The sequence below is a fragment of the Pteropus vampyrus genome, unplaced genomic scaffold, assembly GCF_000151845.1.
Source record: "Pteropus vampyrus isolate Shadow unplaced genomic scaffold, Pvam_2.0 Scaffold346, whole genome shotgun sequence".
In the NCBI taxonomy this organism is placed as follows: domain Eukaryota; kingdom Metazoa; phylum Chordata; class Mammalia; order Chiroptera; family Pteropodidae; genus Pteropus; species Pteropus vampyrus.
Window position 1 is genome coordinate 312,437 of NW_011889127.1, and position 11,511 is coordinate 323,947.

Genomic DNA, 11,511 nt, shown 5'->3' on the forward strand with positions numbered 1-11,511 from the left:
GTCACCTGGAAGTCCTGACTCAGAAGGAAACAGCGAAGTTTATTGGGACGCGATCCAGAGGAGGCTGGCAGCGAGGCCCCTGCGTGGGGCTGCAGAGCGTGGCATCCAGGCCCGCAAAGATGGCAGGAAGCCGCTCTCCAGCCTGCCGCTTCTCTGAAAGGGTGGGCTTGCTTTTCTGCACCAGTGCCCTTGGCCAGCATTTACTATTTCACTGCCATCACCAAAGCCACTCCACCCACGACTCAGCTCGCAGAGGCCAGAATCACAGACCTCAGCTCCGGCAAAGTCCACATCCTCACCCAGCTCTCCTATCCACCTGCGGGGCCTCGCCCACTTCCCACTGCCAGCTGCATCCTGTAGCTTCTGCCACGCTCCCACTCTCGCCTGCAAATGGGCCTCGCTCTCTCCCAGCTCGGCCTCTGCACCAGCTGGACCCTGTGGCGAGAGTGCCCGCTTTTCTGGACAAGTGGCTCTCACACCGAAGCATGCACCGGAATCACCTGGAAGGTTGTCCCGCTCCATCTCCCAGCCTCCCTTGCGGCTGGGGGCCCTGCCCTAGGGATTCTAGTTCGGAGCACTGATGCTGCTGGCCTGGGGACCACACACTTTGAGGACCACTCGTCTAAACAAGCCCCTTTGATCAGGTCTCATCCTAAGCACCACCTACCTCCTCCAGAATGCTTCCTGTCCTTCCGGGCGGGGTTAGCCGCTCTTCGGGGCTCCCATGGGCCTCTGGCATGATAGTGTCCTGTCACTGATGGACTCCCAGTGACCAGACACAGTTGGAGCATCTGGTACAGAAGGCAGCCGGGAACCGTGGAAGGGAGAGAGGGGAGAGGCGTGGGAATCCGTGCTGAGTGCTGTGGGGGTCCCGCACCCTCTGGGGCTCTACGTGCTCAGCCACAGATAATCCTGCATCTTCCCCACCCTTGAATTCTCTCTGCGCTTCTGAGGGGTAACGATTATTTTCACCATTCATAGAACACGATCCCAGGTTGCAGGACTTGTCCATGGTGTCACACAGCAAGCAAAAGACAGGAATGAAAGTGGAGTCAGCCCGAGATTTTCTACAACGTCAGCATTCACGGTCAGGCACGTGTCTCCCCCAAAATGCATGTTCTCAGAACCTCAGAAAGGGACTTTATTGGGGAGCAGGGTCATTGCAGATGGAGTGAGTGAAGACGCAGTCATGCTGGAGTAGAGTGGGCGCCTAATCCAGTATGGCTGGCGTCCCGAACAGAGTCACAGACACACAGAGAAGGAGGCCATGCGATGTCACAGGCAGGAGCTGGAGTTATGCAGATGCCAGACACGAAGCTCCAAGGATGGCCGGCCACGGCCCGAGCAGGGAGGGAGGGAGGAGCGGGTAGGGAGGCTGGTTAGCGTGCTCGCCTGAAGAAAGGTTCACTAATGGCCGCTCCAGGGTCCGGGCTCACCAGCAGCTATGTGCCCGGGGCAGGGCGAGGCCCCTGCCGTCACAGCTTCATGGTATGTGACCCCTGACATTCAGCTTGTCCCTGAGGAACTCGATTTCTCAACCCTCACCTCCTCCCTCACCAAATATTTGAGATGTTATCAAGGATAAAACCAGTTTGATCCTGGAGCCGTGTACAGTGAGTAGAGGGGTCAGCGAGCCAGGGCTGGTTCACTCATGTCCCTGCCTGAGCCTCTGTTTCCCCTTCTGCAAAGCGTGGAGGTCGCACAGATGGCGAGGCCCCTCTTCTTCCTTCTCTTTTCCGCTCCCGGCCGGGGCCTCCACTGCTCCCGGGTGGGCAGGTGGCTGCAGGACCCTGGAACCAGGCATGGCTGGGAGGACTCCTTCCCGCGCAGCCTCCTCGCTGGCCTCCCTGCCTCCGGCCTCCTCCTCCTCCTCCGAGTCTTAGGCCAGCTGCCGAGTGAGCCTCAAAAGGGCAGTTCAACACAGCTGAAGACCAGACCGCTGATCATAAGCTGGCTGCACAGAGGGGTCACCTGGGGAGCTTTGGGCCAGCCCAGCCGACGAAGTCAGCAGCAGATGGGGCCCGGGCAGCTGGCATTTAAAGCCACCCAGGAGTTCTGCCGTGCGGCCGCAGCTGTAAGGCCCAGGCCTGTGGTATCAGGTCCCACGAGGCCACCTGCAGGGCCTTGCCTGGGCTGTGCCCTCCCCTCTCCAGCCCAACCCAACTTCCCATCCCCACAAAGTGTCCGTTCTCCACGCCTCTGCGCCTTGGCTGCCCCCACCCCACAGCGCTGCCCCCTCCGGGCCCGCTCCCCCGCAGTCCCCATCCTTGGCCCTCTGCTTCTCCCTCCCTCGGCCACCTCTCTGGCCCGGGACCCCCCGAGGTCAGGATCTGAATCTCAGCATCCTGCACTGCCCCTCTCATCCCCAGCCCAGTGCAGGGACCTGGTGACCTATGAACTTGCTGCACCAACGTGGTTTGGGCCTGTGCTGGCCAGGCTCTGTGCCACGCATGAGGGGCCTGTGGTCGTGTTTGCTGAGCACAGATGTCCCTCTCAGATGCCTCATCCGACCCGGATTCCGGAAGTTAGAGAGCTGTTCCCACCAGGCCTCGCCTCGCCCACCCCACCACACACGGCTTCTCCCGGAACCGCCCCGCCCTGCCCCAGGCCCGGACCCACAGGACACACTTCCTGCCCGTCCATCCCGGGGGCAGTGGCAGAGGCAGGGCACGTCCTGGGCTCCTGGGTGGTGCGCACGCCCCTTTGTGCTCGGTGGTTCTTTGCCCTAACGTGGCGGGAACCGGTTATTCCGGTTCCAGTGTCAGAGCTGGACGTGGGAGGGGCCCAGTGCCCAGCTGTCTGGGTCGGCCAGTGGGCAGTGGGTGATGGGAGCAGGACCTCGGGGGAGCCTAAGGCCCTACTAAGGCATGTGGCCTTGTCGAGGGCAAGGTCTCTGATCTCTCTGTCCTGCCTGGCCACATAGCACCAACTCCTAGTTACGAGGGAGCGTGAGCAGGGCCAGGGCATCCGTGCTGAGCGCAGGAGCACTTGCCGTGCCCGCCCAGGACGTCCATGCCGGAGCCAGCAGGAGACACCCTATGACCACAAAACCGGCTTGGGGTGGTCCTGTTTTGTTTGACAAGACAGTGAGTTGTTTTCCAGAGACAACAGACCAGGACTGTGGCTCATGCAGCCAAAGCGAGCACAGAAGAGAACTTTGGCCTCCAGCTGCGCTTGAAACCAAAGTTCCGGAGCCAAAGGACTGGGTTGTGACTGGAACTCAAACACCTGAACCCTTTCCGAAGCTGAGGGCCCATTGTCCAGGAAGATATGGTGCTGACGCCCCTTTACCATAAACGGCCAAATTCCAAGGCTTCTCCAGCTAAAACTTGCCCCTCCAGCGCTTCCTCACACCTGTCCCCCCACGCCCCAGCCCCTTAAGGCCCCTTGGCCTGGTCTAGCCAGCAAGATGGATTTGAGGCAACACTAAGGTTCCCATCTTCTCGGTTGGCATCTTCCGATCAATAAAACCTTCCTTACCCCAAACCCTGACGTTCTGTGTTTCGGCCTTCCGAAGCGTCAGGCGTGTGTGGTCCAGTATCAGTCCCCTCCCAGCTCCTGGGGGCCTGGGCCCATGAAGGTGACAGCCCCCCAGATCCTGCAGCTTCCTAGTCTGCTGTTGGGCTGTTGCTCCTGTTACCCCAGGACCCCACAGAATCTGTAAAGGAGACCCCGGCACCAGCAACTCCTGGGGGGTGGGAAAAAAAACAACCCCAACCTGTCAGGGAGGAAAGAGGCTTTTTGCACGAAGCAATTCACAGTCTCCTTTTGGGAAGAAACACTTTCTAGCGAATGCAATTTCTGTTAAATTTTTAATGGAGTTGAGACCTGGTCTGGAAGTTAGTTGTCTGCCCACGTGGAGACTGCCGGCTGAGGCCGGTACCCGGGCGTCGTCCCCCATCTGTGTTCGCTGGGACAGTGATGACCTAACCACTTTTTTTTTAAATCCTGACAAAGATCTCTAACAAGGGAGGGCTCTGAGTGGGCCCGCATGACTTTTGCAACAAGTCAGAAAACAAAAGTTTGGAAAAAACACACATTCATAACTAACTTTTCTGATAAAAGCATCCTCTTTTTTAGCAAACACGTGGGAATGGAGGTTGTGAGCGCACCTCGCCGTGGATCAGACCCACGCAGCCCCTGCCCTGTGCCCGGCCTGCAACGGGCTCCACAAAGCCCTCTCTCCGCAGCGCCTTCCCGGGGCACGTGTCAGCCCCGCTCCCAGCCCAGCCAGGCCCAGGCGAGGCAGCTGCCACTGCCGAGGCAGCCTCAGCCCCCCACCCCGACATCTTCTGTCCCTCCACCCAGCCAGCCGGTCTGGGAGCTGTCCTCTGGGTCTGACGGACTCTCTCCTTGACCAAACATTAGCCTGATCCCTCTGAGCCCTCACCCTGCAGCCGGCCCTGTCTCCAGCCCACCTGGCCCGGCCCGCAAGAATCACCAAATCACTCCGCACCTTGGTATATGACTAAGCTCCTTGTCCCCTGCCTCCCCGCTCCCCCGCCCCCAGGTACAAGTCCTTGGTCTGCCTCGAGCAAGAATCCTCCCTCCTAGTGATTTTCAGTCACCAACCCCCTCACTCTGCTCCTTGGCTGCAAACGCCTAGTGTCTCACTCCTGTTTGGAGTTGAGCCTGGCCTTCCTACCCTATTTCGATAGTCACGAATGTCTCCTTTTGCAATAGTCTCGAGTAGTCTTCCTCCTGTTTAACAAGTGTCGGGAGTCATTTTTCTTCTGACGGGGCCTCTGACACTGAGGTCTCAGCGTGACCCTTTCCTGGAAGTGCAGCCCTGTCTCTGAGTAATGGAGGAGACAGCAGAGAATTAAAGTGTCAGCCGAGCCACAATCAGAGACGCAGTGCGCTGACCAGCCCTGCGGCCAGGCCGGGAGGAGTCTGCAGAGCGAAGGGAGGCCTCTGCGGGCATCGCTGACAGCCCATGCCCCACACCTGTGCAGGGGAACCAGGGACCACGAGCCAGTCACTCCCCGTGGCTAAAACCGTGCGGAACCTGTGGACTAAAGGCCGGAGTGGCCAGCGGGCCTTTCGCTCTCCATGTCCTATGGACTCCTCGCCTCCCTCGCTGTGTGTCCATGTCAAAGGAAATCGGAACTAAAGAGTGACAGACTGAACTCCCCCAACAGCCCCGACCCCTCTCAGCGTCCCTCTCCCTCTCTGCCTGAGAGGAGACCGCGCTCTGTGGAGCGTGACCCCTTTTCTAATAAACTCTCCTGACTCTGACCGTGGTGGGCGTGTTGACTTCTCTCCACACACTCTGTCTGGGCCTTGGTGAGCTCCCCCTCCTGCTGTGCTGACAAGGTCAGCCTGGTGGGTCCTCGAATCTCATCCATGGACGGAAGTGCCGCGCGGGAGGGAGCGGAGCTAGCCCTTCGCTCTTCCCAAAGGGTCCCCAGCGGGGCCCTACAGAGCCTTCCTTGCATGAAACCTGGAAGGTGACATGTCTGAGAGAGAATCAGCTGTTGTCAGTCGAGCTGGTCCTGTTAAGTGCCCGGCTGGTGCTAAGCTGCTGGGATGTAGCTGATTTTTCTCTCCCCACCACTTGACCCCACTGCGCCCCCTTCCCCTCTGCTTCCCTTCCCCCCTCCCCCCATCAAGTCGGTGCCCTTCCCCAGTGACAAACACTTCTCCCAGCTGTGCCCACCACTGGGGGAGGAGAGAGGCAGTGAGGGGCCGGGGTTCAAACTTGACCTAGCCCCCGCACTCTGGTGCTCCAGACACAGGCCCAGACGAGCCTTCACCAGGTCTAATCCCTGTAACGGCTGTGGTCCGGGGAGCAGGCCCAGGCGTGTAAGCTGTGACTCACAGGGTGTCTTGAGAAGCGGATGACAATTGCATAACTGTCCTCGTTCCAACATTCATTCACTCAGACATTTTCTCCGTCCACCCACTGAGTGCCAGGCCTATCTGATATCCACCAGACAGGGGTCAGAGGACAGGTCCCCCCATTCATTACTCACTCGGCAAACTCACCAGGCACTCGCTTACCCCAGAAGCCTCACTTGTCCCCCAGGGTGGAGGACACCATTGTAATTCAGTGACAACCCAGAGACACAGGGAAGCACAGTAAAATGTGGGCACCCCGTGGTGGCCTGTCCACCTGCCTGGAGGAAGTTTCCAAACAACAGAACCAGGAAGCGTTTCATCCAGACTGAGCAATGCAGAACAGGGAGGGGCAGGGTTTGCTAAACAATCCACCCTATTGTCCCACCCTCTGTGTTGATTTGAGGCTGGGCCCTATAAAGTGTCCAGAGGCCGCACAGAAGGCCATTTCCTCAGCCAGCCAGCCAGCCAGCCAGCCAGCCAGCCAGCCAGCCGCGGTGAGCAACGGTCGGGACCCAGCATCATGTCGGAGCTGGAGATCGCCATGGGCATGATCATCGACGTCTTTGCCCGGTACTCGGGTGACGAGGGCAATAAGCAGACCCTGAGCAAGGGGGAGCTGAAGGTGCTCATGGAGAAGGAGCTTCCAGGCTTCCTGCAGGTGGGGTGCAGGGCCCTGGGTGACAGGGTGGGGGAATCCACCTGGGGGCAGGCCGGCTTGGTCAGGGAACACGGAGGGCCAGGCCACACTGGGGAGGGGCCGGGAGGGGGGGCTTGGAAGGCAGAGGGACAGAAGATCTAGACGCACCTGCTCTAAAGGAGAAGGGAAGGGGGCAGGTGGAGAAGCAGTAAGGGGAGGCCAGCTCCGGAGGCTGAGGGATGGATCTGCTGCCCCAGCGCTGGGGGCTCTGGAACCTCTGAGCAGGGAGGGGACGCGGCCAGGTCAGTCCTTGAAACTGAGTTGGAGCCCCGGTGGGTTCTTTCTCTGCAGGGACCTGGTGGCAGGGAGTGAGGTGGGAACCTGAGGGGCGGGGGGGGGGGAGGGGGGGGGGGGCACTGGGACCAGATCCAGAGCCATCTCTAAAGTCAGAACTATCCCTCTCCAAGGCTACTGGCCGCAAACACCCTTGCCCCACTGGTTGCTTGCTCGCCTTCCTCCCCCCATGACCAGGCACCCAGTGAGACTGACAGGAATGGGGACCGGAGGGAGTCGGGTCTTGGCCCCTGTCTGCCCAGAGCCATTGGGCCTGAAGCCTCCCTAGCCGGCCTCCCCACGGCGCTAAACAGAGGGCCCACCGTCTTCTGCCTCCTGCTCTTCCTCTTCCCCTCCCCCATCTCCTGTGTGCCTTCCCTCCCCCGCATCCCCTTCCCCCCTTTCCCCCTTCCCCCCTGCCCCCACCAGACTCCACCTACCTGCCCTCTAAGGGTCTTTGCTGATACTGATTCTTGAAAATGGAACCCTGAAGTTTTCAGCCTTAAGTATCACTTCAAGACACAGAGCATTTCGGTATTTTATAGTACATTATGTTCCTCTTTCTCTGGATGTGAATGCAGTGAAGATATATATTTTTTAATTCATTGTTTTTCTCAGTTATAAATGTTTGTGGTAGAAAATGTAAAAACACAGAACTGTGGAGGGAAGAAACACCCCCCTCCCCCCCGACACGAACCCTCCCTGTCCTTCCTTTCAGCCTTTACCCATGCGAGGGTAGATGTGAGTTTCTAATTTATATGCGGTTTACTTCGGAACTTAGTATTACGGCAACATTCTCCAGCTTCGATGCTCACTGACCACGCCGCCCCAGGCCGGCAGTCTCCTGGGAGCACGCTTTGAGAACCAGCGGCTCAGCCAGGGATTCTCAAACTTGGGTTCCGTGGAATCATAGGGCGGGGAACCTGGCAAAGGCAGGGGGCGCGGGCCCTTCCACAAGCCGGGCCTCCGGCCGAAGCCCCGCGCTCAGCAGCGCTCACCGCGGCCCTTTCCTCCACGCCCAGCCCCGCGGAGCTTCATAAATGCTGGGTGTCCTCCGGCTTTTGCACACTATGTGCACCTCCCTCTTGAGGGCTGCAGGGTCCCGCCTGAGGCCACAGCGCTACCTGATTACCATACAATTTGCCGCCTCCGGGGCTGGGTCGTCAGCGCCCCCTGCTGCTGCTTTTCGGATCTGTGCTGTGGCGGTCCTTGTTCTTTTCCGGAGCGCGCTCTCGCTGTCACGTGAGCAGACTCGGAGACTCCCGCCCTGCCTCTCAAAGATGACCTGGGCCTTGGGTCCATGCCCGGTGCCCAAGCAGAGGGGGAGAGCAGGGACTCTCCCTCCCAGCCTGGTCTCAACCCCAGGCTCCCCCTCCTCCCCCGTGATTCCCGCAGGTCCCTTCGCGCCCCTGGGCCATACTTCTCCATCCGTGACGCAGGGTGACCTCCCTTGCCTGGTAGTTGTGAGGACTAGAGGTTGATGTAAAGCGGCTAGGTCGGTGGCCGCACAGGATGGGCGTGAAGTAAACGGAACGTGAAGCGTTTTAATGAGGCAATGCCCACAAAGCCAAGGTGCCCGAGGTCAGCGAAGGGCGAGTGCGTTTCCCGGTACTCTGCGCATTATAGAGTCCAAAGACAATCCCTTCCAAGACATCAAAGTAAAATTAAACCTTCCGCCTGCATAGCACAGATTAGGGCAGCTCCCGACCTCTTAGAGACCCGGTCTTTCCAGGTGCGGGTCTGCTGCACACGGCTGGCTCTGGCACCGAGCCCACGTGTTGGCAGAGGCAGCACAAACTGAGTGTTCCCTCCCTCCGCCCGGCAGCGGCGCTTGGCCGAGGCCGAGGCCCCACTCTGGCACCCTCATCACTGACCCTGGCTGGCCCTCTGTCTCCCCTAGAGTGGAAAGGACAAGGATGCTGTGGGCAAGCTGCTCAAGGACCTCGACGCCAATGGAGACTCCGAGGTGGACTTCAGCGAGTTCATAGTGCTGGTGGCTGCGCTCACGACTGCCTGTCACAAGTACTTTCAGCAGGCAGGACACAGCTGATTCTCTGCAGACGCAGATTCCTGAGGGGACACCGAGAGCAGGCCCCCGATGTCTGGAAAGCCCAGGTGGCAATTCTTTCTCTGGGCTGAGCGAGCTGATGGCCCTCTGATTAATAAAGTGCTTGTGAAAGGACCATGGTCTTAGAAACTGATTACTTCCTTAAAGCCTCGGTACCACACATACGCCCTTCCCCATCCCCCCGAGAACTCACTAATAAGTCACCTCATGCTCATCACCTGCCCAGTGGAGAGATGCAGATAGAATGACACAGGTCACTGGGTAAGAATCCATTCGTGGGCCTGATAGCCCGGGGCACAGTCCCTGCCTATGTTCATTCGTCAGCACAAAGTGAGTGCCACCCTGTCCTGGACCCGAGGGAGGATCGTGGGATATGCGTCCATTCATTCGGTCACGTAGCCACTCGTCAAACCCTGGGCCCTCCGTCTTCCATCTCTCTAAACGTTTTATACAGGCAACATGTTGTTAATGGTACAATACCATTTTCTTTTCTTTTTCTGCCACAAAGACCATAAAACACAGTAACAGACTTAAAGAAGAAATAGGTTACAAGTGAAGATTAGAATCGCCACCAGTGAACGACTGGGCATGTCACCAATGTTCACGGCTTTATGAAACCGCCTTTAGAAAGCAAGCAGTGACTCGTGGAAGGTCCCAGGTATTAGGTCAATCCTGGCGTAGAGACGCCTATCATTTTGAATAGTCCTTAGCTAAGCGAGGATGCTGCATTTTTACCTTCTTCAGGTCGGGTGCCCATGGGTGCTGGGACCACCATGGCCTGACTAACTCCTGGCTGAGCACAGCAAGCCATGTGCCCTGTCTGCTAGGCCTGCCCTACACTCAGGGCTAAATTCAGGCCAAGTCACCCAATGCTCTCCCCGTGTGCCAGGAGGGGCGGCTCTCTGGCACAGCTTCCCATCCTGTAACACTCCCCGCCCAGAAACAGCACTAGCTCCAACCTCAGACCTCAAACCTGCCCCTGGCCCGCAGGGACTGGGTGGGTGACTGTCATCAGCCCGTGCCCGCCCTCTGCCCACAGACTCCTTGCCTGTAAGGAGGACCGAGCCCACTCCCCCGGGGGGCCTGTCAAGGCAAGCCGCCCCTCTCTCCACATAGCACAGGCTTCCATCAATGCTGTTTCCAGGGCCGCTTCTCCTGTCAAAAGCCTGCCCCTCTGAAGCACCTGTTGCCCCGTGACGACACCCTCTCTTCATCCCCATCTGTTGTCCTGCCCTCGCCAATCATCTTTCACCCCAGACTTCGGACCCTCCCTCCTTCCTCTCTCCCCTAATCCTGCCATACTCCTGGCTGCTCGTGGGGTAACCTATTCCACACCGGGGCGTCCCACACCCCCGGCTTTTCGTCACCAATGAGCTGCACTCCTCACCTTGGCCACTGGTGGGTCCTGACATTTTGAAGACGGCAGGCCATTATTTTGTAGCATTGCCTTCGATTTGAGTTTGTCTGATGTTTCCTCATGGCTGTGTCTGAGTTACGTATCTCTGGCAAAATTATCACAGAAATGACGTAATGGTCTTCTCGTTGCATCTTATCAGATGGCACATGATTTCAGTCTGTCACGTAACGGATCATGACCACTTTGATCACAGGATTAAGACAATATTTGAAGAAATGGCCGGTTCTTGAGCTGGGACAAGGAGCATCTTGCTGTGTCTAGAACATCTTGTTGTGACAGAAAGTAAGGACATGTTCAAAGAATGACCCGGATATTTCAAAAGGACACAGAAACCAGCTTGACTTGGCTCCCACTAGCCAAATCTAAAGCTTCTTTGCTACGGAGTTATTCTTTTCACCTTTGGAACGAATGAGCATTTTGTCGGGAGGTTCTTTGAAACTATGTAAATATTCTGTTCCTCGTCAAGCATTTGATTTATTCGTGTATTCATATTTATGTGAACTCATGGTTTCCCATATTATTCAATGGGTTGTATTTCTTGCTATCATTATTGGTTCTGATGATCAAATTGTCCCTGATTGGTCAGTGAGAGCCCATTTGAGCTGGCCTCTGTGTCCTTTTGACATATACCCAACGTTTTTTAAACTTTTCCTTGCTTCCTGTCACAGCAAGATGTCCAGATACATCTTACACTTCGCCTGCCTGGGCTCCAGAATTGCACGTTTGTCCCAGCAGCCTTTGCTTCTTTCAGTGGAAAACGAGATTTAGAAGCCAAGATCTGAGAGCTAGGAGTGCTCATTGCTGTTGGGTGTCCCTGCTCCCAGCCCCTCCCGATGGACAGAACTCGGGGATATTCATCAGTATGCGCATATATTTATATAGACACACACATCTATGGTAAATACGTGCATATATATGTGTTTGTGTTCCAAAGCACCAGAAGGCTGTGATGTGCCTCATAGTGAAAACGTGTGTTAGATAAGCTTCATTGAGGCCTGAGTTACAGTGCTGTTGGCCATGAGTTTAATGTTCATGAATCAACAATACATATTAAATAATGCGTCTTTAAACGGAAACACACAGAAGCCAAAGTTATGTGGCCAGAGGCTGGCGGGAACCTAACCTTGCACTTCTCCTAGGGGCAATCATTCAGTGTCTGCTATTTCAGTGTTTATCATGACTTTAAATAACAAGAATTCACTGTACACACATGCA

The 11,511-nt window shown here is 57.1% G+C and overlaps 1 protein-coding gene across 1 annotated transcript; it reads left to right on the top strand.

Moving 5' to 3' along the window:
• The first annotated feature begins 6,190 nt into the window (after nucleotides 1-6,190).
• Nucleotides 6,191-8,994, top strand: S100P (S100 calcium binding protein P). Its single transcript, XM_011378553.2, has 2 exons — nucleotides 6,191-6,499; nucleotides 8,712-8,994. The coding sequence occupies exons 1-2, from the start codon at nucleotides 6,362-6,364 to the stop codon at nucleotides 8,859-8,861; spliced, it is 288 nt and encodes a 95-aa protein (XP_011376855.1). The 5' UTR covers nucleotides 6,191-6,361; the 3' UTR covers nucleotides 8,862-8,994.
• Nucleotides 8,995-11,511: the final 2,517 nt, after the last annotated feature.

Coding starts and splice junctions, on each gene's coding strand:
- S100P (XM_011378553.2), top strand. CDS start 6,362: ATGTCGGAGCTGGAGATCGCCATGGGCATGATCATCGACGTCTTTGCC. Junction 6,500..8,711: donor AGCTTCCAGGCTTCCTGCAG/GTGGGGTGCAGG, acceptor TGTCTCCCCTAG/AGTGGAAAGGACAAGGATGC.